The 27,856-nt window shown below is 42.6% G+C and overlaps 4 protein-coding genes across 5 annotated transcripts in view; 1 reads left to right on the forward strand and 3 right to left on the reverse strand.

Moving 5' to 3' along the window:
* The window catches only part of LOC111654189 (protein bicaudal D homolog 2), a 38,154-nt gene extending 35,145 nt beyond the window's left edge, over positions 1-3,009 (reverse strand). The window contains exon 1 of the mRNA XM_087173662.1: positions 2,808-3,009. The gene's annotated coding sequence lies outside the window, so the exon portion shown is untranslated. The remainder of the gene's footprint in view (positions 1-2,807) is intronic.
* On the forward strand, positions 26-6,568 carry wasa (WASP actin nucleation promoting factor a). 2 transcript variants are annotated; one of them, XM_023405146.2, is made up of 11 exons: positions 26-265; positions 1,090-1,230; positions 1,439-1,525; positions 1,699-1,795; positions 3,518-3,547; positions 3,659-3,694; positions 3,783-3,972; positions 4,092-4,267; positions 4,383-4,954; positions 5,107-5,218; positions 5,331-6,568. In XM_023405146.2, exons 1-11 carry the CDS (start codon positions 164-166, stop codon positions 5,387-5,389), a joined length of 1,602 nt encoding a protein of 533 aa, XP_023260914.1. In that variant the 5' UTR covers positions 26-163; the 3' UTR covers positions 5,390-6,568. The 2 variants fall into 2 exon arrangements, with proteins under 2 accessions (XP_023260914.1, XP_023260915.1); XM_023405147.2 differs by having other exon boundaries at positions 41-258.
* Positions 5,571-16,726, reverse strand: sema3ga (sema domain, immunoglobulin domain (Ig), short basic domain, secreted, (semaphorin) 3Ga). Its single transcript, XM_087173663.1, has 18 exons — positions 16,237-16,726; positions 14,174-14,310; positions 11,030-11,190; positions 10,867-10,929; positions 10,619-10,738; positions 10,324-10,417; positions 10,085-10,204; positions 9,819-9,964; positions 9,598-9,712; positions 9,426-9,495; positions 9,134-9,278; positions 8,804-9,026; positions 8,631-8,719; positions 8,499-8,540; positions 8,240-8,397; positions 8,079-8,146; positions 7,860-7,987; positions 5,571-7,376 (listed from the first exon to the last, which is right to left on the reverse strand). Exons 2-18 carry the CDS (start codon positions 14,283-14,285, stop codon positions 6,999-7,001), a joined length of 2,232 nt encoding a protein of 743 aa, XP_087029789.1. The 5' UTR covers positions 14,286-14,310; positions 16,237-16,726; the 3' UTR covers positions 5,571-6,998.
* A 4,373-nt stretch (positions 16,727-21,099) lies between these two features.
* tspy (testis specific protein Y-linked) lies at positions 21,100-27,591 on the reverse strand. Its single transcript, XM_023405108.2, has 8 exons — positions 26,149-27,591; positions 25,968-26,045; positions 25,767-25,878; positions 24,811-24,965; positions 23,687-23,763; positions 23,265-23,452; positions 22,907-22,954; positions 21,100-22,680 (listed from the first exon to the last, which is right to left on the reverse strand). The coding sequence occupies exons 1-8, from the start codon at positions 27,112-27,114 to the stop codon at positions 22,628-22,630; spliced, it is 1,677 nt and encodes a 558-aa protein (XP_023260876.1). The 5' UTR covers positions 27,115-27,591; the 3' UTR covers positions 21,100-22,627.
* Positions 27,592-27,856: the final 265 nt, after the last annotated feature.

Genomic DNA, 27,856 nt, shown 5'->3' on the forward strand with positions numbered 1-27,856 from the left:
GTGCGGTTGCCCATTTCCTGCTTTGAAATGATGTGTGCACAAAACAGAGAAGAGAAACTTCCTTGACTGTAGAGCTTTGTATTCCGTTAGTGTAAGCGCAGACGCTCTTTCAAATGCTGTAAAACATTCACTTAAGATAAAGGAGGAGATTTATCAGAGGACCATGAGTCGTGGATCTAAATCTAAAATGGAGAGCGCCCGCAGCCCTCTGCTGAGCCTGCAGGAGAATGAGAAGTTGGAGGAGCTGCTGGGCAGAAGGTGTGCTGTAAGTTCTGAGCTGACCAGAGAAGGGGTTGCCCACTGTGGGATGATATTTTATCTGTGTCTGTCCTGACTTGTATCCTTTCTGGTGGAACAGTTTATTGTAAAAGTAAAAGAAAAAGGTATCCAAGATACTTCTGGTTATTCTGGTTGCTACATAACAATTCAAACTGTTTCAGCCCTCATGACCTCTCTTTCGCTATCTCTCTCTCGCCGTTGGTGGTTAAACATTATATCCTGAATTTCAATGAACACAGTTGACAGTTGAACCCTCAGTTGAGGATTTTTACATTATATATTTAACTTCAGTAACAACAGTAATGTAGATTCACACTTGTCCGATCTGCTTTTCGTTACTTTATTTGCTTGCCTTTTTATTTTTTGTTACATATATTCAGGTAAAGAACTAAGAACTCAAGTCTTATTTTAACACATAAAATTTACTGTGCGTTGATGCAAATACAGTTTGAAAAGACTTGCTGACATTAGGTCATCAAAAAAAGGAGGTAGCTGTATCAGGAAATGGTGGCTGAACCATTTCTTCCTCTCTGTCAGAATTAGACGCTATCATTGGGTCTAGTGTTTCTGTCGAGCAGAAGTTGCTTTATTCCTGACTCTGTATTAGTCACTGAGGTTCACAGCTGTACCAACAACAAAACAATCTAATGTGAACTGCACTTTTTTTTTAAAGACTTGTACACCTGCAGTGGCAAATTAAAAATATCACCATAAAACACCAGATTTACATGTGAACTGCCATAAAATGATCTCAAGTGTCCTATCAGCACTGAACTGTTTTCCATGCATGTGTTGTCTGTGTGTGTTCAGTCCGTGGCCACTGCAGTAGCACAGTTGCACATGGCTCTGCCTAACAGTCCATCCATATGGAGTCTGCAGCACACTGGAGTGGTGTGCTTCGTCAAAGACAACCCTCAGCGCTCCTACTTCATACGGATGTTTGATTTGAAGGTAATCTCTTGCACAGTGGTGCCCTTGTACCAAGAATTTCACTGCAAGCCGACATAAGAATATTCAGGCCCTCTTCAGACTGATAATCACTTTGTCTATGTTGACCCTCTGAAACGTTACAAACCTGTCAGACTGACTCAAATCCAGACAGGGTCAGATCTGGAGTATTATTGAGACAGTGGAATATTAACTCTTTTTTTTTTCACAGGCAGGGCGGCAGGTTTGGGAGCAGGAGCTCTACAACCAAATTGTTTACTCCTCACCACAGTCGTACTTTCATACCTTTGCTGCAGATGTAAGCACACCCTTACTCCACCTCTTCCTGCAACTTTGATCATTGTCTATTACTGTTAGGATGTGGTTCCATTCAAATATCCGTGTTCAAAACATCAACAGGTCACAAATCTTTGAAATATTGGTTGAGAGATGTGTGCGTTTGACTCCGTGTTTGCTCGTTAAACAATGCAGGATTGTCAAGTGGGACTGAACTTTGCCGAGCAACAGGAAGCAGAGGCCTTCCAAAGTGCTGTGGAGGAGAAAATCGACCAAAGAAACAACCGTCACGGTCAGTGAGGTCATAGCCAAAAATGTTTATTTTTAGAATTATAAAGCATGAGATACATTTTTAATGATTCATAGCTTCACCACTACAACGTGTTTTTGTAAATGTTCTTGGGCTTATATGTTGTTTGCAATATATACTGTTAAAAAATTATTTAAATCCACTTTAATGAGGTGATTTTTGCCAAATTCTGATCATTTTAAAAGTGAGAATGCTGGTGCAATGATAAATCCTAAATAACTACATACTTTTTCATTTAACCCCCTGTACCCCAAGCAGTTTCTGGGTGTTTTTTACGACTTTACACATTTTTACCCACTGTGGGCTCATTTTTCACTGCAATATAACAACCTCAATGGAAACAGCACAACCATGGCTAGAAGAAGGGAGAGTTTTAAATGTGCAGCATAGCACATTTATAGTGCCATAAGTCACTAACAATAAATAAAACGAAATATTTTACATTTATTTATGTTTACATATCATTCAAGCAACTATATACAACACTACTACTACAAGCATGCAGAGGAACCATCGTCATGCCAGTCTGCATCAGTTCCTGTCTAATGCAGTCACAGTGCCACACAACACTTTCTGCACTAATATATATGTATATACATATATATTGTATGTATACAAGGTATTTATAATGTAATATATATTAGAAGCAGAATCTGTTGCTCCAGGTGACATTGTATTATAATTTTATAATATAAATAGTTTATTACAATTTATTATATGTGATATTAGTATTATAATACCTTACAGGCTATTATAATATGTATAAATACAACCTTTCCACATTTTTAGAGATACCATACGATAATATGATGAAATATAGACCTACTGAAATGTCCTCAAATGGGTCTTTCCCTTCCTCAAATCCCTCTGACTCTCTTGAAAACCTGTGAGAAGCTATTATAATACTTATAAATATAACCCAGACACATAGAGATGCAGCATGCTAAAAGAAAAAGAAACAGGTCTGAAATAGGATGATATAAGACTTACTCACACGGATCAAGACAGGTCGGAATCCTCGCCTGAGTCGCTGGAAATCCGGTTGTTTAATTCGTTCTCGCAGCTCAAACTATCTTCCAGTAACTTACTAACAACCGTCTTCAGTCTATATTTAGTCTTTATCCTTTTTGTGTCATGATAAATGTGTTTTACAACTTTTTATGTGTTGTGTGTGTTTGTCTCCCTATTCATCCACGCTCTGCACTTTGTAAACAAATGCTGGCAACTTCCGTGCGTTAGTGTGACGCGACCACCTGACAACGACGTCATCATGGATGCGATGAGAAGCGTAGATTTATCCGTTTTTTAAATGCTTTAGCTAGAGTTAGAGCAAAACGTTTATTTTGGGGGATTTTTTTAATAAGCCATGTAGACTGGAGCGATTTGGAGGAAAAACTGCAATTTGAAGCTTAAATTCTGCCACATTTTCTGACGGAAGCGTATGTCACACCTGGTTAATTCACGGACCAAGTTGGAAGTTCAAAATCCGACGATTCTCTCAGTCTTTACCGCTTCTGGCTATGATAAATGGTTTATTTAAGGCGATTTTCTCAAGAAAGGTGGTTTTTCGATCCCATGCACGGGCTTGGGGCTCAGGGGTACAATACATGATTGGTTTAAGGGTATTTTAAATATATTTTATTTATATATTAAATATTGGATTATGGTGAAAACTGATCTCTCTCTTCTCTTTGTTATTGACAGACAAGAAACAGCGCCCCCCGCCACCTAGTGGTAAGATAGTAATTAACTTCAACACAGCAACATGCTGTTTTATCTACATGTATAGCAAACTGTATGAGTAAATATAGGTATTTCCTCTTTTCCCGTTTCCTGTCACTCTAGACAGAGGTTCCCTGCCTCGACTCCCGCCTGAAAAAGGTGCGTGACTCTTCAACATGTCTCAGCTATAACTCGACTTTTACCACCACCCGAGGTTAAGTGCCAACTTGTATGTTCTCTGTATCAGGTAGCCCTGGATCTTTTCCTATGGCCACAGTGGACATCCAGAACCCAGATATCCAGTCTTCACGCTACCGCTCGACACCTTCAACCTCTTCCTTAGCTCTCAGCATCAAAGACAAGAAAAAGGACAAGAAGAACAAGAAAAAGGGCCCAAAACTCTCCAAAGCAGACATAGGAGCACCCAGTGGATTTAAGTGAGTGTTTGAGCCGATGAATGTGTTGCCTCTGATCTCTGAGGCAGTGATGTTTGATAAATATCTTGACAGGATGTTGTTTTGCAATATCATATCTCTTTTTGTTTCCTTCATGTCAGGCATGTTAGTCATGTCGGGTGGGATCCCAACAACATTGACCCTGATCTGTGGAAGCTGCTCTCCCAAGCTGGGATCAGTGAAGCTGAGATGAGGGATGAAAAAACCTCTCAGCTCATCTATAATGTCATCGAGCAGTCTGGAGGCATGGAGGCCGTCAAACGGGAGGTGAACAGAGGTGAGACAGCATCATTTTCTACCTACTTATCAATCACACTGCTCAATACAGGCTTATGTAAAGGTCTAAAGCTTGGGCTGAGTTGTGATGAGTATCTTCTTCCACTGCATTACAGCTTCTGGACCTCCACCCCCTCCACCCGGCAGACAGGGGCCCCTGCCTCCTCTGCCAGGCTCCACTCTCTCTGCCCCGACCCCTCCACCTCCACGAAGCCGCTCCGGCCCCCTGCCTCCCATCCCAGGCCAGTCCTCACGAGGTCCCCCATCCGCTCACTCACCTTCAGCACGTGGAGGTGTGCCACCCCCACCCCCTCCAACAAACAGAGGCGGACCACCACCACCACCGCCACCTGCACTCTCCGCGTCCTCACCACCTTCCACAAAGTTCTCTACTGCCTCAGCTCCAATGCCCTCCCACCACGCGCCTCCTCCCCCGCCGCCATCTAGCCAACAGCGTTTTCCGCCTCCTCCAGTCCCATCTGCACCCAACAGAGCGGGCGGAGGAGGGGCACCTCCTCCTCCTCCACCCCCTCCTCCTCCACCTCCTCAGGCTTCTGTTTCTTCAGATTTCCCACCACCTCCTCCCCCCTCTGGTGGCCCAGCACCACCTGCCCCTGTATCCTCGGGAGGAGGAGACGGCAGAGGAGCTCTGCTGGATCAGATCCGACTGGGGAAGAAGCTCAGAAATGTAAAGCAACTTCCTTTTCTCCAAAACATTTCATACCTGCTATATATAACTACACGGGTCTTAATTGTCATGCTACAATGTGTCATAATTAAAATTTTGCTTACAGACATTCATGTTTAAATGCTGTCCTCCCATCCTGGTGTGTGTTACAGGTGACAGAGAGCCCTGATCCAGCTCCATCCTCGTCTCCAGGATCAGGTGAGGGCATCGTTGGTGCTCTCATGAGTGTCATGCAGAAGAGGAGTAAAGTCATCCATTCCTCTGGTAAATATTAGACATGAATTACATCTTTACGCAAAGAGAGAAAAATACATGCATGAGTTGAACCAAGAGGAACCAAATAAAGTCCCATATTTTTATATTTGTCCTGTTTCAGATGAAAGTGAAGAAGAGGGTGGAGATGAAGACGACGACGACGACGAATGGGACGACTGATGCAGAGGTTCTTGTTTGTGTAGATTTTGACGTTAGTTCAACTATGATTTTTAGGGCGAAACCTCTGGGTTGCAACATGTTTGGATTTTGCAAACTGGACTATGAGTTGTATATGAGACAAACTGTAGGCGATTAAATAAACAAGTCATTTATCGTAAAGGACTGTGAAGGACACACTTAAGAGAATTCTGAAATGTTTATATATTTGTTCAAACATTTCCAGTGTAGGATTGATCAGCATGACAGCACGTAGCACTGTGTTACTCACAATGAAGGTGAATGGTGGCTCTGACTGGAAAATATATTGTTCCTTGTGCTTCCATTGAAAAGAGCCATTTTTAAAAACAAGTAAATACAGCTTATGACAGAACACCACCAATCAAATACTAAATCTGAGCCAGTTTCATTCCCATTTTTGTAATAACATACTGTACATGAAAATTATGTTCCTGTATCATTTTCTCATACATCTGTGCAAAGATCCCCAAATTCCCTCTAATACCGCCACCGACAAAGTGCATAACTGGAAGAACACTGTATGCTATACATATCTTAAACACTCACATACTGCAGGTCACTAGAGCACGGGACAGTAAGGGAGCCATTATATGACAACATCCAATGGAATTAGCTTAACAGAATACATTACACCTTACAAACATCATAACACACCAAGGTTGAAAACAGAACAGTAAAATGTACAACTTGCAACAAACAACGACAGATACAACAGCATGCAACATCTGCATTTATGTCATCATACTATCTTCATACAATACAAGAGTAATCCAATGACCATATCATGACCATATATATTATATTCACAAACAATATATTACATTTTTGTTTCAAGATACTTAAAAAGACCATACTTGTGGTTTTGCATGTTGTAGCCTCTTAACTACATGTTGCATTGACTTTACATGACATTCAAACATTTTCCAAAACAACAACAAACTTGCCTGAAATATGTGATGCATGTTTTTTTTTTTTTTTTTTCCTTTGTCACAGTAACATTACAGTTGGTAATCCAGATGTGTTTTGCAAACTCTTCCTTTGTGGTGCTTTCAAGGACCATCCAGCATCTGGCAATTAATGATCAGTGGCAGAAACTTTTATGTTATGTCATGGGAGCAATTTAAAAGAAAAATAATAAGCAAACATGGACATTGTGAAAAAGTGTGTGTATTTTTTTTTTTTTTTGGTTTCTTGCACTAAAAATGTTGATCCTCCACAGAGATTCTCAAGTCACTGACGCTGGGGTTTCCTACAGTCACCTGAATGTACCAACAAGAAAAAGTTTTAAAACAATCCCTATGATATGCAATCAAATATCAAGTCTGTGAGATGATTTGATTGTCAAACTAACATGAACCGATACCCGAACGAAACGGACAGTATTCATTGAAAAGTGGTCATCAATAATGTAAAACATACAAAATCTGTGTTTAGGCTGACACCTGCAAAACCACCAATATAGTTCTTTAACGACAGCATGACAGCATCACCAGCCTAAAGAATGGAGGTAACACCAAAACATGCGTGTCAAACATAAAAGTCCACCATAAAGTCCAGACAGGCCAGTGTTGGACAGCGTCAGCCCCGTCCTCTAGCCGAGGCCTTGGTCCTGGCTCTCTGTGTGTCTGCGGCTGGTTCGCTTGCGCTGCTGCTGCTGTTTAGGACTAAGCTGTTCCCAGTAGGACTGGCAGTACTGATTAATCAGTCTAATCTCAGGCGGGAAAGGCGTGGAGACAAGGGATGACTGTGGATACGTTGCCGCTTGGCGAGTTTTTGGCTCTTCGTCCTCATCTTGAGCAGTGAGAGCTAAAACGATGTCTCGATCCAGGATGCGCAGCGCCACGCGGGCCACTGTGTGTTTAAAGTTGTTCTCGGTGGCGAGGCAGTGGTACAGACCCGCGTCTGATTGGTTGAGAGACTTCAGGAGGATGCCGTGGTTGGTCTTCAGGAGACCTCCCACACGGTTGAGCTGTGGAAAAAAGAATAAAATAAGCAGAAAGTATAAGTGAGGGAAGTGTGTGTTTGAATTTGTACACAGAATACAAAGAGGCAAGTGGTTGATCCCTTTAAAGCAATTCATTCATCATTAATCACTTTCCTGCAGGGTATTAGATGAGAAGATTGATATCACTCTCATGTCTGACAGTAAACAGGAAGCTATAACCAGCACCTGGTTAGCTTAGCTTAGCATAAAGACAGGAAACAGCCAGTCTGGCTCTGTGCGAAGGCCACAAAATTCATCTGCCGGCATCTGTAAAGTTTCAAGTCTAAAAACAACAGGTTGAAATTATGTGCTATTTCCTGCCGACAAGACTATTTCCTGCCAACAAGACTATTTCCTGCCGACAAGACTTATATTTGTGTCATACCGAGTGGTAGCGATTTTTTCAGCTAACTCTCTGCAAAAAATGCAAATTGCAGGACTTCCCAAACTGTAAATGCTCTTCCTCACCACTTTCCTCTTTCCTTCCCTCTGGAAAAGCCACTTGACGGTGGCCTGAGGAGAGCGAGGCTGACACTCTAAGAAGGTACTGCTGCCCTCCACCCCAAACTGCACTGTTTCTCTTAGACGTTTCTCCACTGCAAAGAGACACAGAAGAAACAGTGACAATCACTTGAAATAAAAAGATATACATGTGTTCTTTAAACACACACAAAAAAATTGCCACACCTTTGGCATTGAAGCCTCTGCACTGCCTCAGTGGGTCACCATGTTTAACGTCCTGTCTTCTGCTCCTCCTGAGACAAAAAATTAAGAATGAAGTTGACTCAACATATCCTCTCTTTATTCTCTAGAAAAAGTGCACTGGGAAGCTCTGAGGCGTCCCTGACCTCTTGGTGGAGGGGGTGAAGGCAGAGCAGCTCTCTCCATCCCAGGCACAGTAGGGGTCCCGGGCCAGACAGCAGTCAGAGCAGGCCCTGCCATACACACCACAGCGGTGCAGCGACACCTGGGTCAGGCCCGCGTCCGATGACACGTACAGCTGTTGCTATGGTGACACAAGCAAAACAAAACCAACTCGGTGAGGCTGTGAAGAAGCTGTTGCGAAGTAGGCACTGAAATGTAAATGTTCCAGAGGAATTTACTTACTCTTTTAGAAGATATCTTCATTGTTTTGACAGGAGCCCTGGTCTGTAAATGAATAAAAAAGAAAAATCAACACGATTTTATCTTGAAATTAGAGAATCTTCAGTCATTTCAGCGTCACACATCTAAACATACCCGAAAAACCTCCACTTCCTCTAGAGTGAGTTCCTCCATGCTGATCGGGTCCTTGGGCAAAACAATAACTTTTTGCACAGTACCTCGATCTAGAAGGGAAAGAAATTATATTCAAGTCCTACTTTTTCTTGCCAAAATAATCCTCCCCGCCCCCAGTCCTGCAGCTGTCTCACCTGTCCCCAAGAAGAGCACCTCGTAGCGTCCATCCACAGCATCCACCTGATCCACCACCAGGGCAGTGAAGCGGTAGTCCACGCCGGTTCTCACCACCAGGGGGCGGCGGTGGATAGGATAAACAGGATGGAACATGAGGGGATGGGCTCTGATGAAATCCACAGCCTCATCTGAGAAGTTCTTGGAGGAGCGGATGCCAGGGGTGAAGGTTCCTCCTGGACACTGGATGGGAAGACAGAAGAGGAGGAGTTTGTTTATGTACATATGTGTTTAGATTGTTTAAAAAAGGTGTATGCATGAATGGATCATATCGCATGACTGAGACATACTGTTCCAGGCCGTGGGTAGGGGATCTTGCCAGTGTACTCTGTCCACTGGTAATTATGACCATGTTTGTGGGCAAACGGCCCATTGAAAACGTTGCGGATATCAGCCATTGAGTAGACGCAGACTGCTGAGCCCTTGAACACAGAGCTTAAACAGAAACAGTGAAGGTAAGAGACAGCATTTGGAGACACTTCGCACCCAACTCCTAAAATTAAAACTTGAATCGTCTACAAAAATGTGAGTTGATGAGGTTGGGTGAGGTGTAAATTAACCAAGCTTCTAAAAACGACTCACCCCGCTGTGGTGAAGAGAGCATACACCATAGGGTTTCGTTCATCCTGTGTGGGTTGAATAAACACATCCCCTGGAAGAAGAATGATATGCAAATTCAATAACTCTGTGTAAAAGCGGTTGCAATTAAAATGCAAACAGTTTAAGCGCGGTGCTTATTTTATCGTGGCCTCACGTAGTTCATCAAACCGTGTCTCCACTCCATCTTCTCCTATCACTGAGCAGATAAGACGAGCCTTCAGGAACGTCGTCCAGCGGTTCACCAGGGACTTCTGCCCTCCTTCATCATTCTAGACAGGAAGGAAATTAGGTCATGATTCAATATGTACAACACGTTTCACATTACAAGGTACGCTGTATATCTTTCCACTACATGCACAATGCAGTTTGGCTCACCAGACACACTCTTCCCACCCTGGCTAAAACGCTGGGGCTCGCCCCACCGCTTGACTCGAGACTTTTCTCACGGAAAAAGAAGTAAAGTTTGTCGTCGTTCCTTTCTGCACTGTCAGGGATCTGCTGGATCTGAACAAACACAGGCTCTAGTGGGATAAAAACAGATAAGCAGAAAGAGGATTGAGGCAAGTGGTTGTCAAATAAAATGAGAGGAACCATAACCTGTAATCAGCAACATTTACCTCCTCACACCCACACTTACTCACCGTTGAGCCACCTGGAGTCATACTGCTCTGTCCTGATTGCTGTTCTCCCTCCCATGGTCCTAAACAGAGCAGCATCTGTACTCATGAAGTCAATGTGGACCCCCGCATATAGGTTACCATCTGCAGAGGTGAGCCAATGAGAGAACAGAGAGGTAAGACTTTGTGATTCAGTGGTATAAGACATTTAGATTTAAATATATTTCAAGTTTTTTTCTGCCTGTAAATGAAGCATGGCTTACTGATTAGAACTGCAATGTTCTCCTGTGTGGGATCATAGGAACATTTTCCCTTCCCTGAATCCACATACCCAGGGACCAGCCTAAACAGGTAGTCCTGCAGAGGCAGATTAGACAGGGAGAATATGCATAATAATAGACGTCACACGGGAGCATGGGGAAATCATAAACAAATCAGTGTCCCAGTTTGTAGTCCTGAAATATTTAGCAGGGCAAATCTTTCCAGGCCTACAACTCAGGGATTTTTTTTTTTTGCTGTAAATCCCACTCAGGGAACTGCAAACGTCTCTGTGTTCACCTCTGCCCTCCAGCCTCTGTTGATGAATGTGCAGATGGGCTGGTACGCCCCCGTACCGCAGGTGTAGAGGTGGGTGCGGTTCCACGGTTCTATCAACCTCACAAAGTTGGCACATTCTCCCTGGACAAAGAGAAGTAAGACAAATGGAATTCAAACATCATTGTCGTCATCGTCCCGGCATGAAAGAACAGGTCTGTGATTTTTTTGTTTTGTTTTTGAAAGAGCAGGATATAAACAGATGGTCCCACCTGTCTTCCCTTTCCTGTCATCTGACATTCTCCCTTTCTCTTAGCAGATGCTGGCCAGTGGATCTATTTTTTTTTTCCCAAAAAAATCCAAAAATACTGGATTATTAATGATCATTGCATTTAGAGATGTAATGCAGACTAGGTTTAAGAAAAAGCAACGCACAATGAGTGGCTCCTTGTTGACATTGTGCATGTCCAGAGCCACCAGGTACTCCCGGCTGCCCAGGTAAAGACGGCCCTGATCCTGATCCATCAGGAGGATGCGGTAGTCGCTGGTGTTGAAGGAGAAACTGAAGGGCCGTGCTGCCCGAGTGTCCATCAGCTCTGTATGAAAGAAAAGTTTGCAGCAGCTCTGTTAAGAAAACATCACTTTATTTGGAAAACCAACAGCAGGGGGAGCAAAGTTCACCTCCCAACAACTATTCACTTCATTCCATTTATGCCTTTAACATGTTTCATTACTGACTTGGATGAACTTATGGTCCCTCGATGTTCTCACTTCTTTTCTGGAAAATGTGTGTCACTGATTAAATATAACTCAACTTAGAGCATTTTAGGAAACATATTCCCTTTTAAGATCTCAATATTTTATGTGTCCTGACTGTCTGATTGAGTTTAAGGCACCACATGCCTTGTGGAGACCGAAAAGCCGGTCCCTTAGGGAAACACGGTCAGTGGAACTCGCTGCTAATTCTGAAGATCAGGATTGTGTTCAGCAGAGCATAACCTGTTAAGACACGCTGCAGTGGAAAATGTTTCTCCTTTTTTTTTTTTTTTGTTCTCCTGAAAGCTTTGATTGAACAATTTTCATCTGCTGCGAGACAAATGGACTCTGTACAGCACTCCGCCTCTGAGTGTGATTTTTTTTTTTTTTTTCCATTCTGCCATCCAAAAAATTCATTGCATCATTTTACACACATAAAAAAAACAACACTCACACACATCTGTGGTGTGTGCAAGATATTGACAACCATATGTGCACACTGGGACATGGTGGAGGCATGTTAAAGACAGCAGGCTTATATAATGACAAATGTTCACACAGACCCTCAGAAGCCGGCTTACAGGGATTCGAGAGGAAGCGCAATCTTTATTTACATCAAAGGGCCTGCCATCTTCCTTTTGAGGTCAATGTTAACAGGATGCAGTCAAGGTGCCACTAAAATAAGCGATGCAATCGGATCTCCGGGCGACACGGGATGGAGCCTCAGAGGTGGGACAAGGCCCGGTTCTGCTCCTGAGAGGTAAACACAGGATAACAAGCCTCTGGCCGAGCTCCACTGGGCCATAGTGGATTCACTGAAGAGGCTAAATGTAGAAACACCACACCCCTATACATGTCTCCATTCTCCAAAAATAGCAAACAATGTACTGCCATCATCTGGTAAACATTCAGCAAACACTTATCCCCTGACAACATTCTGACACTGATAGGGAAACACTGGGAAGGACATACGATTCAAGTATGGAGCTTCAGCTGGGCCACTATAAGCTCTCATGTTACAACCTGACAACATATTGTCACTAAGGCACTAATGACCCATTGCCGTTTAGTCCCAGCCCTATCTCAAGCATGAACAAACTGGTGACAGCACCGTGAGGGCATGGGGTCCTAAAACATGGGCTCGATTACACTGCACATTTTGCTCTCTAGCAATGCTGACTAATTCTATTAAATGAGACTCAGTCAATCCCTTTGAAGTGCGCACAACTGACACAACTTCCCAGCGACAGAGGAAACAATACGAGATCTCTATCCTCTGCAGGCCTCCTGCACCCCAGAGTGTCACTCTGGCCGGTTCATTCGCTCACAGGAGTCACATGTCCTCCAGCCGCCCCAAAACCTCCTCCACAGGCGCCTCAGGGAACAAAGAGACCCGCTGTCACAAACAATGAACAATAAAACCTTGGAGTGGCAGAAAACAGTTGGGGAGTAAATCCAACTTTTCTCCTTTTTGTTTGGCATTAGGGGGAAGGGTGACCGGGGGCCTGTAGGCGCTCACCAACAATCTAATAATTCAACACCTCTCAGCTGTTTTAAACAAGCTCCGGTGTATGAATCTCTCATGAAGAGCTCTGTACAAATGTGAATTCCTGAATTCTACACAGGAAGGAACATGATAAAGTTCAAGACCAAACTTGTGTAATTGGTCAGACTGTTACTTTATGCACCCTGCTGCAAAAAAAAAAAAGAAAAAAGAAAACGCACTGGCGTGTATAAGCTGTTTACCGAAAGGGTATTAGTGTTAAAGGTCATATAAAAATGCACTGCAATTACCCTCTCAAGCCTCAAATGGAATGATCGCTGTATACAACAACCATCAACTGCATGTACACAGCTGTTTTCAGTCGTACAAAATTTTCTGTATTCAGAACAACACTGCATGACGACTGCCAGAAAATATTAAGCACAGACCTCATGATAGCTCACCTCTAATCTGCTTCAGATGTCTCTTGTTTACAATGTACAAAATCATAAATGTTTCTCATTAAATTACGGAAGTTCAAAAAAAAAAAGAAAAAAGATAAGACAGAGATACGTCTACTCCGCCTAAAACCTGACCCGGGACCAGAGCACTTTGAATCACCTCCACATCAAAGAGCTGAGGAATGTTATAAAATCTGATTCCAACCTCTAATTTTCACTTACAGGTACTTCAGGTGTAACGTGGGGGTGTTTTTGTGAGTGTACATGTCCACATGCACAGGTGCACTTGAAGTGACATGATAAGAGATGCAGAAATAACTGTAATCATCCAGCATTGTTTTGATCAAAGGTGTCATCCACACATCTGTAACGTGAATCTCCACCATTAGAGTTAATGATGACAGGGAAAATCCCAAAAAGCCCACAAAAAAAGGATTTGAAAACACTGTCTCTTCATGAATCCACACCTCGCGGGCAAAACATTACGCTTCTAAAATATCACTTTGCTCTTCTGATCAGATTTCAGGCGTTTCCTTTTTGTGTCACCGTGTCAGACATCAAAAACAAAGAAGAACTGACAGGTCAAACTAGTGTGCGTGAGGGTTTAGGGTGTGGGAAGAAATTCTGTCGAAGGGCACTACCAGTGACCAACCACACGTAATATCCACCTTTTGTTTTCAGCGTCGCACTGTTTGACATGTGGCAGGAAATACGTTCTTTACATATGTATGAAGAGGAAACATAACCGGTGGTGTGGATACGTGCGTGGGTGTGTGCGTGAGTTTGTGTGACTTAGTGGGAGACACCATCCAAGTAAAAGAAACTATTATGGCAATCCCTGCTGTCAGAGGGAGTTTTGGTTAATCTGTATGAGCTCACCTTTGAAGGAGAGGCGAACCCTGGGAGCAGACTGCTGCAGGCCCGAGCCTCTGTAAACACACAAGGCTAACAGGAGGAGTTGGGCTCCAGATGCTGTCATGGTAACAGTCATGCAGGTAGCCCACAGAGATCTAAATCTGGACAAAAAAAGAAAGAGGAGTGAACTATTATTATAGAGTGCCCCATGAGAAATACGAGACAGAAAAAGAAGGAAGGACAGGCAAGAGACTCTCTCTCTCTCTCTTTCTCTCTCTGATCTCTCTGATCAGAAGTTTGGCCTGAAGCCTTCCAAGGCGAGAGGTATAGTCTGGCAGGAGAGAACAACGTCCAAAATCTTCACACCTGCTCTGGAAAATATGACAGCCCTATTATTTATTTAAAGTGTAAATGTAGTGAGGTATGTGTTAAGACTCTATAATGTTATTTGCAAGCACATTCACATGGAAAAAAGTCTGAAAAACAAGTTCAATGTAATTTTGTCTTCATCTTGTACATTTTATTAAACATGTTATATTTTCTTAAAGTACATAATTCATTCACATTTTCATAGAAAGCTGTATGAAAACAAGACCGCGATGCCCATCAGTGATTCCCTCTCCCTCTCTCTCCGTCTTTCAACAAAGCACGTCTACGTACTTTCAGAAGTTGACGAGTGAAATACATGACAGTTCAAAGAAACAGGTAGTCGTCGCTGAAACCATCTCTGACAGTTTAGGGGTGTTGAAACGTAGCCTAACTGTTAGACCTTAACTCTGCATTCATTATGTATCTGCACTTTGCTGGAGAGGATCCCATATAAATTATGAATACTAAAAGCTGAGTCCATAACATCCATTAAATTGTCTCCCTGAAGGTGTGCTTTGCTCAGGCTATAAGCCATCCCACGGGCTTTTCCTTTTTTCTCATGACATCCATGTAGGCAAGGCCTCTGGTGGCACACGGTACAAGGCTTTTAGGGAGAGGTATTCATGGGGAAAAACTAGTGAGATTTCACAAAATGTTCATTGTTTTTCACAATAATATTCACGTGTGACACATTCTGTAAAAAAAAAAAAATGTCCCCATGAAAAATCTGAACATTCTGATGAAACTGCAGCGACTGGCTTGGTGAGCATTTGGAAATTAAAAACAGAAGCCATTGGAAACGCCTCACATGGCTTCCTGGCATAATCACACAGTTGCCATATATCTTCTCACCAGGGAGGCTTGATTTCTGTTCCTCTTATAAAACACTGTAGAAGTGCTGTTCATAGAATGTAAGCACCATGAGATGTGTAATCAGAATGATATGGACATGCTTTTCTTTTTTCTTTTTTTTTGCCATGAAGATTCAGGTATTAATCAGCATAAAAAGAATCACTCATTAAAACAGCTCCGGATCACTTGGACTTCATATAAATTACATAAATACATTTACAGTCACCAAAAATGTTATTCAACAAATCATGTTAAAAAGGGCATATGGCAATATGAACATCACAGACACTTTTTCAGCCCCTACTTGATTTTTATGAATGATTAAGCAATAGGCAAAATATCCATGGCCTGGTGAATCTATGTCAAATCTATGTCAAAAGAATGTAAAGGTAAGTATTCCTATTGAAATATCTTTTAGATGTCTAAAATCGACATTTAGAAAATATGACTAAAACATTATACTGTGCCTGAGGGGTTGTATTTGTGTATTTGTGTGTGTGTGTGTGTGTGTGTGTGTGTGTGTGTGTGTGTGTGTGTGTGTGTGTGTGTGTGTGTGAGATGGCCTGATTGTATAGTTTTGCATGAATGACGGTGTTTCTGCTGGTTTTCTGTGGTGGGTGGTAACGACAGGACAGAGTAAAGTACTGATGTAATAATATATGGTTTCCCCTTTAAAAAATAATTATAGGATTTCTATAACCTAGTTCTTTTTTTCCGCTGAGGAGTGCGCACTTACCTGTGAACTCAACATCCAGAAATAGGAACCGAACAAATGTGTGCACTTCAGTCACCTTCCTTTCAGACTGCCATACAGAGTAACTAAACATGAGTTAAAAGTTAAACCGGAGAGAAGTTAAATGTCCTACCTTTGATTTTCTGAGTGTCTCGACAGCCGCTGAGCCTCTCGGATCCAAAACTTGCGGGATGTTACCGCTGCATTCCCCGCGTTTTGCGCCTCGGAGCTGGATTGGAAAAATCTCTCTCAGCAGCACTGCGCAGGCACAAAACAATCCGATAGGTTTGCAAATTCCCCCAGAGAAGAAAAAATAAATAAAACGCTATCTAATCAGTCGCCAGAACCGACTGCATCTCTTCCATGAAACATTAAAAGAAAAGGGGAAAACACACAGCTGATCCCTGAACGCTTGTTCCACTCTATCCAAAAGTTTACGCCTGGAAGGCAGCGACCATCACCGTGATGCGAGCAGGATGTTGTGTCCGCGGATCCTTTAAAAGGGAGTTTGAGGCTGTTTGAGTGTGAATCTAGTGACCAGGTGCAGGTGTTGGGAGAATGTCTACCCCGCTGTCCTCTCCCTTCTGTTCTGCCCCCACCCAGCCTTCCCTCTCCTGTTGGCCCACAGCAGCATTGGACCAAACCTCTTGGTACACCATATGGGTATGATTAACCCTGTCACTGCTGGTAAGTTCAGCACACTGCTCCACTCTGCTGTGAACTGTTGTTCAGCTCAGTCATTTTCTCCTGGCGAAGTTTATTTAACCTGAATAATTCAGTTAAATGGTGATGGGCGTGCAGCCACAGTTTTATATGAATGTTTTTCTCATGCACTGGGAAGGGCCAGAGACTATTCTTAATACATGATGCAGGGGCTGAAATTCACTATTAAAGAGGAGCAGAGGGAGAGGAGGTCTGCTACTTGGACCATGTCACCATTACTCTTTAGTTCTACATGAGAGCCAGGTCAGGCGAAAAAGATTCCTTAGATTCCTGTGTGGCTGGCTCCAGCGCACATGACAACGGTGACAAAGCAACCAGAGTGGGTGGGTGGGTCGGTGGGAGGGGGGGCACTGGACGTAAAGGACATCCATCCTGTTAAAAGAGCTTTGAGCTTGAAATTAAAACAGCTTTTAGAGCGCCTCTCAGCCTTACTGGCTTTGTGGTGAGCTGTGACGCGGTAGAACCACAAAAGCAGAGGGTGAATGTATTCTGAGCAATGGCCCCGCGAGACAGTAAAATAAATTAAACACATGAGGTGATGTAGTGTGCCAGTCTGGAAAAGGTCACAGAGGAGGGCAGGCACAGGCAATCCAAAGACAGGCTTTAAAAAGCTAACTTTCTGAACTTATCTTTAACGCACATTCTTGGGTTGGATTCATTGTTGCGCACAGGCAGAGTATGTAAGCAACGACCTTATCTCAAGTTGAGTATCAGCCAGATGTGATGTACCGGCAGTGACGTGTCAAAGATGTGTCCAGGAGGGAGTCTTTGTTTCCCACCCCACAGGACGCATCCCACTGTTTCCAGCTAAGGAAATGAGTCACGAGTGTGTACTGAGTTCAAGTTTCCGTGTGCGCTCAACTTTGACCATGGACACGCGGACACTGACCAGCTCCCAGCGCTTCATAAGCACCTACTAACGTCATCCATATCTGTCACTGAACCATCCTCCAGCCTGCGGTCTTATCTGACCAGCATGCACCCACTGCTGCCTCAACATGGTACAGATAGCAACAGCTCTTCACTCGCCATTAGAAGGGTTTTTTTTTTTTTTGCTCCATTTATGTAAGTAAAAGGAGCAGGAAATAGCGGTTGAAGAGGCCCGTTACCTCCAGTATGATGGATGGATATATGATGGATGGATTTTGTATCATGAAGACAGACATTGTGGATTAGAAAACAAACACAGAGTGTGTTTTCTTTGACCACAAAGGGCCCTGTCAGGAGGATCTTTTCCTCTAATGGATAGGTAAACTGAAAAGTGAGGTAGACGTTTATCCCTGTAGGCCAACACAAGGCTGATGAATCCTGGGGCCCCCAGACACATCAATCATGACAATACTAAGGGCAGGGTATTGTCCCCTCGAGGAAAAGCAACCCATTATTTGACCCACTGATGGTCTTTCCTACAGTGTATTGATGAATCGAAGAGTGTTTGAACATGCCTGCTACAGAGAGTCCAGGGCGTCACCATAGACTACCATGACCTTGAGAGGAAATTATAGGGTAGAGAAAATAAAGGTACAGTATTCACCAGGATTATTTGCTCTCTATTTCCAACCACGGCTCCTCTCACATGACTTTACAAGTCCTCTAATTATTATCTTACAGGTCGGAAAAAAATGTAAACATCAAAATGTAAGATAAGGGAACAGGTGCGGCGTGTGTCATCTACCAACTTCACACACCAATGATTATCAAAAGAGAGCAACTTTGGAAAACATCTTCGACATGAAGGGCGCGTACGTGGCGCACATTCCAGTTGCAGCCTGCTCGCCTCACTCTGTATTGGAAGTGAGGTGATTGCAGGTTTTTATAGAGAACGCAGCACAGGCATACCGTAACTGCAGCTTCCCCATGAGATGGAGCACCGTCTGCAGTCGTCCAACATGCCACGTGTCCACCAGGCCGGCCAGCCAGCCAACCATCCAGTCAGCCACCATCTGCCTTGAAGACGAGACTGGCACTCTCCCTTGCTATAAAATGCAGCTGGGAGTATCAACAGCTGTTGAAGAAGAGCTCCTTCCATACAACGAGGGGTGTGTGTTGGGAGGGAGTGAGAGCTCGTGCACATGAAAAGGGAGGATGGTGAGGATGCGAGGCAGATGAGAGTACAGTGTCTTAAAAGGTAAATCTGTCAGCACTCTCTCGCAAGCCTTTGGTAATTGCCAGTTAACGATTAAGTGTCCCAGTGCAAACAGTCCCAAATGTTTTTTTCTGTTCTGAGCGTGTGTGACTTCAGCTCCATCTTAACTTCTATGACAGACATTGTTTATGCTCAAAAAATCAGGGGAAAAAATTCTGTCATGCTGAAAGAAGTGTGCATGTGGCTCTCTCGCTGGCAGACAAAATTGTATGCCAACATACATGTTTAGTGTGTGCAATATGCACAAACACACATGCACTTGCTCTGCTGTTTGGATTAGAATTAAATTGATTTATCTTATTTCTCTCTCCCTACCCTTGCTCTCTCCTCTCTCTTGCACACATCCTTGAGACACCGGACTCCAGGTGAATTTCAATGTCAAAGACAGGAAGGTAACGCAAGCTCTGCAATCTGTTCACTCTGTCAAGTGGTTATGTGTGTAGGTGTGTGCGTGCACTCATGTGCATGTGTGTACAGTATGTTCAGTGTGATTGGTGGGGGGCAGGCCTATTCATCTGTCTGGTGTGATCGTGGCTCTCTGTAACTGGGCCTAGGCGCGAGTATGCACTCTGTGATCTCCCAGATAAGAGTCATCCATCTGCTGTGTGTATCTGTCAGGACCCAGGCAGCTCTGCTTATCACTGCACTCATCCATTTCCCTCAATCATGCTCACTCTATTCTCTTTCCCCATCCCTCTCTGTTTTCCCCTCTGCACAGTTCAAATGCTGTGCTTCATCTTGATTAGCTGACAAGCTGACGATCACGCGTACGTGCACAAAAGCTGCAAATGCGTGTGACGCGCAGCTTCTGCAAATGTGCATGCATGCATGGAGGTGCAGGAAAGAATGCAAGCTTTCACAAAACCAAGCATGTACACATGTGCAGAAACACACACACACACACACACAGGTAGTTGGTATTCAGGGGCACTACCTCAATCTCTCACATTACTCACAATAGAAAGCAGCACAAGCCCTTTTCGTTTATACTCCCGACATCAGTCACACAGATGAAGAATGAGCCTGTGTGTTATCTTTTCATTTTTCAGTCTACAGTGAATCAGTCTGAGTAGCGGATTCCAACAAACTACTTTGTGAAACGTGAGAGCATGAAGCAGCATGACAAGATGATTTGTGTACAGTAGCAACACCAGCTCAACCCAGGGGAGTGTAGTTTACATGGGGGAATCCATTTAGGGTTTTGCCACCACATACATAACAAAGGCTTCACAGACAACCCTCAGACCACAAAGCAGCCCGAGGACAGTTCTGTTGTCCCAGCAATCTGTACTTAGTTTGTCATGATCAATATTGTAGGAACCAAGCCCATTATTAATTCATAGTTACAAAAACATTGCGCTCTGAGGTAGGCTGAATAAAGCTGCTTCAAAGAGGAGACAAACACTGTGTTTCACTTGGGATCATTTCACGGGGTATAATGTGTTTCCATCATCAGTATTAATAGTATATGCCCATCCTAGATTGCATACCCTGGGTGCTGCTGGGCCCACAGCAGGACAGGTTTTTGCTAGAGGAATATTTATAGCTGTGCATTAAAAGTGGAATCAAGGGTTTAAGTGTACCATTGCAACACCACTGCTGTTCCTTTGTCTGGGCCTGTCCAAAAATGTCTTGCCCGGGGCTATTTGCAGTGGTACGTTCAAAATGTCAGTGATATCACACACTGCTGTCATATCAGAGATGGAATACATTAAAGAACAGCTGTATCTCTGCGGGTTTTGTTTGATTCTTTCCTTCAAGAGCATGCTGCAGCCAAACATGTGAGAGGTGACTTTTATGTAAATATGTCACACATGTGCTTTGTTATTAAAGCTGAAGATTTGAAACAGCTGAGTAAAGGCAAGATTGAGCTTTTTTTTTTCCTTCTAATTTCTGCAGATGTGAATGTTTAAATACTGGTACTCAAGTACTTAATGTACATCAGGACATTCTGTTTTCACACATAACCAAAATTAACACCTTCAGTCTACCAAGAGGTGTGAGAGTAAGTTGAGCTACACTGCCATCTTGTGGCAAATTCCAATTCACTTTAGAGAGAATATACAAATGTAGTTTACAGTATATGTAAGCTACAGTGTATGTAAATGCACCAACAGACAGCAAAAGTGAAACAACTGCCTATTTTTTATTAGGTCTAAGTCAAAAGGTGGACATTTATCTTCAAGCAAACAAAATTAACCAAAGCAACAAACAATTAGGTCTCTTTAAACTACAGTGTTCTATAAAACACAGCACACAAAATATAACTTTCTGATCATGTTTTATGAAAAAACTCCAGATTATTTGATAAATTTATCCATGGATTAAACATGTGTACTGTCTTATCCAAAAGACAATGCTGAAATATTATTTACAGGTTCATTGCTAAGAAAAGTAAGCAAATACAAATACTAGTTCTGTTACAGTGCACCCCATAATGTTTCTGTGAATTAAAAGACATTTACTCGACAACTGTGCACCGCAAATTATTTCCTCTAGACAGCCTTGTAAGTAATGTAATCATCCTGACTTATATTTCATGCTCACAGGCATGCCATGATGTGGACGTGTAGAAAAACAACGTAATAAATATCATCTTTTTAAAAAGAGGATAACAAATCCTAATACACATAACACAAAAACAAACCTTAAATGATTTAGAAAGCAAATTCAAATTAAGTTACAATTTAAGAAGAAAAGAAAACAAAAATACAAAACTCAGCCACTTATTGTAGGAGTGTGTTACAAAAATGTAGGAAACCACAGAAACATTGATCAAACTACGCAATGATTTTAAACATCAGAGATGGTTTACAGATTGTTAAGAGGGCTGGAGGATGGTGTGTAACAAGACTGAACATAGAGGAGGGGAAAACACAGGTATTATATTAAAACAATATCTGTTCCTATTTACTACAGTAGAGTACACGTTTCCTTATACACAGCCAACAATAACCAGAGAGTGTAAATGTCTGAGAATCAGTAAAGTTCTTTCAATAAAACTACCACCATGATCATCCCTGAGAACAAATTTTGGTTCAGTACTCAGTGCATCTGAAATGTACTGTCATTATATCAATTTCAGCTTGTGACACGTTGGCCTCACCACATGTCAGTTCTAAAAACAGCCAAAACTTTGTCTTGAAATGACCACTAATAATGCCTCGGAAGGTTTCAGTGTTATTCGTTTGAAGGATTTGCAAATGCAAGATTTAATGCCAGCAAGTAGCGGCAATCAAAATCTAACCTACGCGTGTGTGTTTGTATGTGTAGGCTGTCATTCTATGTTCTTCGTTAAATAGAAGAACACTACTTGTGTGAAGCTGTTGTAGAAAAAAAAAAAAAAAGATTTTTGCAAAAAAGGTGAGAGTACATCAGAATACACAGTACCGAATGTAAAAAATAGAGGGGAGACGTGCTGCCTTGGCTTTATTATTACAGTGAACCCTGATTTAAAATGCTTCTATGTATTTTAGGTATAAAAAAACCAAAAACTGATATTCTGTGCATAAAAATGACTAACATCAGGAAGAAGGATTCAATGTTTGCTCTGGTACTCTTAGCCAACCTCAGCATCCTCTTCATCTTCCTGGTCTCTGGTCCCTTGATGACTCGCCTTCTTCCACATATACCACCTTCTCCTCCTCACTTCTTCTTAGGCCTCTTCCTCCTCCTCCTCCTCCTCCTCCTGGTCACTGTCATCAGAGCCTACAGGACAAAAGTAAGACAACTATAATTTCAAGGTAAGGTTGCAATTACTCCTCAAAGACAAACACACACACACACACACACACACACACACACACACACACACACACAAGATAATCAGAAATCAAAAAGTAGAAAATATTAAAACCATGAACTGTTATCCCTTTGTTTGGTTGTTTGTGATCGTGGTGAATTTGCAACAACTCTGTTGAGAGTCGTGTCTTACCGTCGATCACAATTTCTCCACCATCATCCTCCTCCCCTGGGCTCTCATCTGAGGAGGAGATATTTTCAGTCTAATCAGTTTAGCCTGCTTTACTCAAACATTTATATTTCAGCTACAGCACAACCGAATCAGCTTGATGCGAACCAGCCCTGAGCCTCTCATTCACAACATGAGCAACAACAGCAAATACTGTGGATTTCACACACAGAATCATTTTACAACAGCTGCTGACATCTAACTTTCAAAGTATGTTAAAAGCTAAAATAATTTCTGTATAAAATCAAATGCAATGCAAGAAATGTGTATCTGTATAATTTGAGGTTTTAGCTGTCTTTTTAAGTTCTACTATACCACTGACCTGCGCTTGGCCCCCTGTCCTCCTCCTCCTCTTCTTCTTCCTCCTCCTCTTCATCATCTTCCTCCTCCTCCCTACTGTGGCCTTGCTCAGCCTCACCAGTCTCCTCACCAGGCTCATCATCTGAGTCGGATATTACCACACACTCATCACCGTTACCGTTGTCAGCTGCTCTAGTCCCGCTGCCACTACTGGAGAAAAAAATGTAAATATATACGTTCAGTAAACACACTCATTGTTTCAGTATGCATCCCACCTGGTTTCACCAGCAGGGAAAAAATGTCAGGAAACTGTTAAAGTTTTCAAATGAACTATAATTTCAACGCCCTGGGGCTGAGAATATTTCTAGAATTTATAGCTTAATTAGTGGTTTGTCCCGGTTACTACACCTTATGTACACAGCTATGACAATGTGTTTGTTGTACCTGCCGTTCTCCCTCGGTTCCCAGAGTGGAGTGAGGTAATATCTCAGTGGGTCTCTGTACAGGTCGTCTTTAAGTATCTAAACATCAGAACAGAGATTATTTCAATACATTCACATTTTTTTGTCTTTCTGCAAACTCAAGTAAAAATTACATCATAATGCAAAACACTGTATATTGAAATCAGAGTGGACCCCAGGAAGAGTAGTTGCTACCTTGATAGTGGCTAAAGGGGATCCAAATAAATAAATAAATAAATAAATAAATAAATAAATAAATATGTTTGGAGCATGTGCTCTCTTTAAGTGCTGTAATACACGATACATAGTCCTGCTAAACCGAGACAAAGGTATGAGTATCATGTAGCACATATGGTAAAAGTGTCATAATTGTATTCCTTAAAATTTTTTTCTATTATTTGTGATAACAAAATCTGAATCTGTGCATATTCCTGAATCGTTTGTTAATCATAAACTGGCACGAAAGTTGAATAAATGAAGAAATAATTACATTTTGTTAAACCATTCAGACTTTAAAAGAGTTGTTTGTAAGTGTAGCTATTGCTACATGGCCAGCGTTAGCATTAACAGCTGTTTACTTACCAGTCTTGCCAAGAGCCTCAGCCATCGCATTTACAATACAAGAGGTAAGAATAGGTCCTCTGAGCAGCGGTACTTCTTCAGGGCAGACTGGACGCTATAGTGACTCGATATCAGAAAAGTGACGCGACGGTTTGAACAGGCTGAAACTAGCTAGTTAGCATGCTAACTTCAGTAGAGGAAAAGAAGTGATAGAAATAGAAGACAGCTCTTGGCGAGTAAAGGAATGAAAGTTGATGCTGAACTCTCAATGTTTCTTTTAAACTAGTCAGTAAACAGCTGTTAATGCTAATGTTGGGTACGTAGCAATAGTAAAACATCAAGCACACATCTGGCATATAAAGGGTGCAATTAATTGTTGTCTAGTGGCATAAATGTTACATATCATAATAAAACTGACAAAATACATGTCACCAGAGTAGTACACTGTTTACGAATCAAACCTCTAAATGTGGCAGTGTTAACCTGCTGATCTCTGTGCGCTACTGTCATGAGCCCATGTTGATATGAGGATGCAGTCATCTGTACCTGTGCTACATCATCTTGTCCTGGGTTGCTATGGTCACTGAACCAGCTGAAAAAGGTCTGGTAGACCCCACGTGTCGACTTCCTGGGTTCGCTGTGGGCCGTCAGATTTTGTCCACGATGCCATAGGATGGGGTTGGAGAATGACATGGGGGATCCTGAAAACATGAGCACCGAGGATTAGAAGGTGACCTAGAAATTACTGGACGTGTTGCTTTTAGGAAGCCTCAAATTACAACGAAAACTCATCCTTAGATGAAAAGTACTGTCAGAGCTTGCTCAATCAGTTTGAGAGACAAAATATTAGGTTTTGCTGCACAGTTCAAATTGTAATTACCACTTGTTTGTCATTGCAAACAGGGGATTGATATTATGTGTCTGTAATAAAACACTGTCCTCTTATACTCACTGCTAATCAAGTTAGGTGTATGATCACATAAACATTTACATGAGTTTATATGCTACTTTACATAAGTAGCATATAAATCACTTTGAGACCATAGTTTGTGTAATAGCAACTAAAATATTCTCACAACACCCTCTATTTGCTGATTTTACTGTACAGCTACATTGTTAGACAATTGTGGGTGTAAAGTTAACAAGTGCAATGCAACTTCCTCAGTTTTCTGGCAAGCTGCTCTTCACGCTCAGCACTTTTTAATAGTTGTTCCCCGAAATGTGTTGCCATTTAACTTTCTTACTCCAAAATATGACCTAATGTCCTCTGGTTGGTATTTATTGTTTTAGATGGGTTTGCCGCTTTCTAATACCAAATAAAAAACAAACTGTGTGTAGCAAATTACAATATTTTGGTTTTGGTACAGAATTCAGATTATCCACTGTACACAATGAATTAATAGTGCCAAGATGCAAAGTCTGACTATGATAACACTATGCATTCATTGAGAATGAGAACTATGTACATATAAATGACTTTATCACCACATGCTCATTTTTACCTCCCATCCCAAGGTGCAGCTCCTTCATGATAATGTTGTTCTGGAAATATGGGTTCCGTCTGAAGTGGAAGCGAATCCTGTAGCCCAGTTTGTTATTCTTGAAAGACTCAATCTGGTAAAGGCACAAGGAAAAGTCTGAGTTATGCTACTAGGCATATACAACAGCCAGACTTTGTAAGAACAAATACCAACACTTCCTACCTCAAGATCAGTCATGTAACTAAGAGCATCTTCATCAGTCTCGTCAATGTGAGCTGAAAGATGAGGATGGTTCAACAGCTGGTACATTCAAGTTAAGAAAAGACCCATTATATGTTCATTTTAAACACTCAAACACAAAGCAGGAATGGAGAAAGAAGGACATTTTTCAATTTAAGGATACAGCTGTCACCCAGAAGCCAGGGATGGTTTTTGTAATGGAGCTACGCTGATCCAGATGTGGGCGCCGCTGGCGACTAATCTTCAGCTCCAGCCGTTGATGAAGCCGGGCGCTTTTCTTCTCAAGGGCTTCCAGTCTCATCTGTACCTGTGCCAGGAGAGCCACTGATTGTCTCATCTCAGGGGCCATCTTAACTGACACAATGGCACACTCCCCATCATCGTTGTCCTCATTGTCTGATGGGAAAGAGGAGCTTGGCGTGGACGAAGATCCAGACATGGATTCATCACCTTCATCTGCTTCGGGCACATCATCTGCATCTTCTCTATCAGTACTGTGCACAGATGTGGAGCTATCTGCTGCAGCTGCCTGCGTTTTAGAGCCTGTTTTGGAGGAATGCTGGCCCCCACGTTGTTTGAATTTGCTCCCCTGTTTAACCTGTTTAGCTTTTTCAGATGAGCAAGGAGTCTCTTGACTGTCTTCACCGTCTCCCCCTGTGAGACTGGCGAGAGCTTCAGCAGCTGCTATGGCTGCTGAGTCGGACTGGTCCAGAGGAGCAATGGGACGCTGCTCTGATCCTGCTGTCTTCTCTCCAACTTCCTTTGCGTCAGCAGATCCATGTGCACCTGAGGACTGTGGTTTTTCGTTGTTGCTGGCATCGTGACCGTCAGCACTGGAGTTGTTGACAGGAAATGTACTAGTACCACCCGTGCTAACTGAACCCTTAAACGTTTGCACGGCAGCTGGTTCTTCCACGCTATCTTTTGACTGGCCCTCGCTCTCAGCTGCTTCTTTACTCTTAGCTTCACTGTTTTTGCGACTTTCCGAAGTAACCCCGGCTTCATTAAATGCGTCACTTACTTTTGAGGACTTGCTGGGAATCGCGCTGCCTTCATCCTGGCTGGGTGATGGACACCGTTTCCTCGATGCAGAGTCAGCGGACTGTTTGCAGTCCGTCAGTTCACTCATGCTAGCTAGCTAGCCAAATAGCTAACAAGCTAGGTAGCCCGCAAGCTCAGCTTAAACAAATGTAAATGCAATCGAATACTCAACAGAACTAGCTAGTTAGTTAGTTGTAATTTTGTTCCTTGGGCCGTAATGTTACCTACATTCTCAGTGAAGCTGGAGGAGGAAGCAGCACTCCTATGTCTCCGCGGCCTTGCGGAACGTTAACAATTAGCAGGCTATTGCTAACGTCAGTTAGCTCACGTTACCCAATGCGTGTGTCCTCGCAGCGATGGCTGCATCACATTTCCACGAATAATAGTCCAACAAGAAAGAGTCGGCACAAATAGTAAAACCTCCCCGTGCTATACCGTCTTTAGGGACAATCCGCGTTGTTTATTTTAGTTTGTGTTTGCATTATCCGTTAGCTTACTATCCGTGCACCGACGTGAAAGGAAAACAATCCTCTGATTGGCTACGGTACGCCGCGCTAAAACCTCTCCACCAATCATTTATAAGGGTGTGTTTACATGGTGATCTGTCTGTAGCAGCGGTTTAACTGCGCAGCAGCAAGTGCAGCAGAAAATTACAACCTCGAGAAATGTAAAACAAATTTTATACGTTTACTCGACAACAGCAAAACAGACTGCAAGTTACGCGACTTCAACACTATTTTTAGCTCTCTATATTAGGGGTTACTCGTTGATCAGGCGATATTAAAATGTAGGAAAATTGTAATTAATTACACACATGGCTGAAGACGTCA

The sequence above is a fragment of the Seriola lalandi genome, unplaced genomic scaffold (assembly GCF_002814215.2).
Source record: "Seriola lalandi dorsalis isolate HSWRI2012SDOR001 ecotype SW California unplaced genomic scaffold, Sedor1 jcf7180002054262, whole genome shotgun sequence".
NCBI classification, from domain to species: Eukaryota; Metazoa; Chordata; class Actinopteri; order Carangiformes; family Carangidae; genus Seriola; species Seriola lalandi.

What these genes read in the sequence shown, in the direction of transcription:
- wasa (XM_023405146.2), top strand. Translation starts at nt 164, where the DNA reads ATGAGTCGTGGATCTAAATCTAAAATGGAGAGCGCCCGCAGCCCTCTG. An exon ending in CAAACGGGAGGTGAACAGAG is followed by an intron (nt 4,268 to 4,382) that starts GTGAGACAGCAT and finishes ACTGCATTACAG; the next exon opens with CTTCTGGACCTCCACCCCCT. An exon ending in TAAAGTCATCCATTCCTCTG is followed by an intron (nt 5,219 to 5,330) that starts GTAAATATTAGA and finishes GTCCTGTTTCAG; the next exon opens with ATGAAAGTGAAGAAGAGGGT.
- sema3ga (XM_087173663.1), bottom strand. Translation starts at nt 14,285, where the DNA reads ATGACTGTTACCATGACAGCATCTGGAGCCCAACTCCTCCTGTTAGCC. An exon ending in TGACTCCAGGTGGCTCAACG is followed by an intron (nt 9,965 to 10,084) that starts GTGAGTAAGTGT and finishes TTATCCCACTAG; the next exon opens with AGCCTGTGTTTGTTCAGATC. An exon ending in TTCACCCCCTCCACCAAGAG is followed by an intron (nt 8,147 to 8,239) that starts GTCAGGGACGCC and finishes TTTTTGTCTCAG; the next exon opens with GAGGAGCAGAAGACAGGACG.
- tspy (XM_023405108.2), bottom strand. Translation starts at nt 27,114, where the DNA reads ATGAGTGAACTGACGGACTGCAAACAGTCCGCTGACTCTGCATCGAGG. An exon ending in CTGGCTTCTGGGTGACAGCT is followed by an intron (nt 26,046 to 26,148) that starts GTATCCTTAAAT and finishes TGAATGTACCAG; the next exon opens with CTGTTGAACCATCCTCATCT. An exon ending in GGACAGGGGGCCAAGCGCAG is followed by an intron (nt 22,955 to 23,264) that starts GTCAGTGGTATA and finishes TCTCCTCCTCAG; the next exon opens with ATGAGAGCCCAGGGGAGGAG.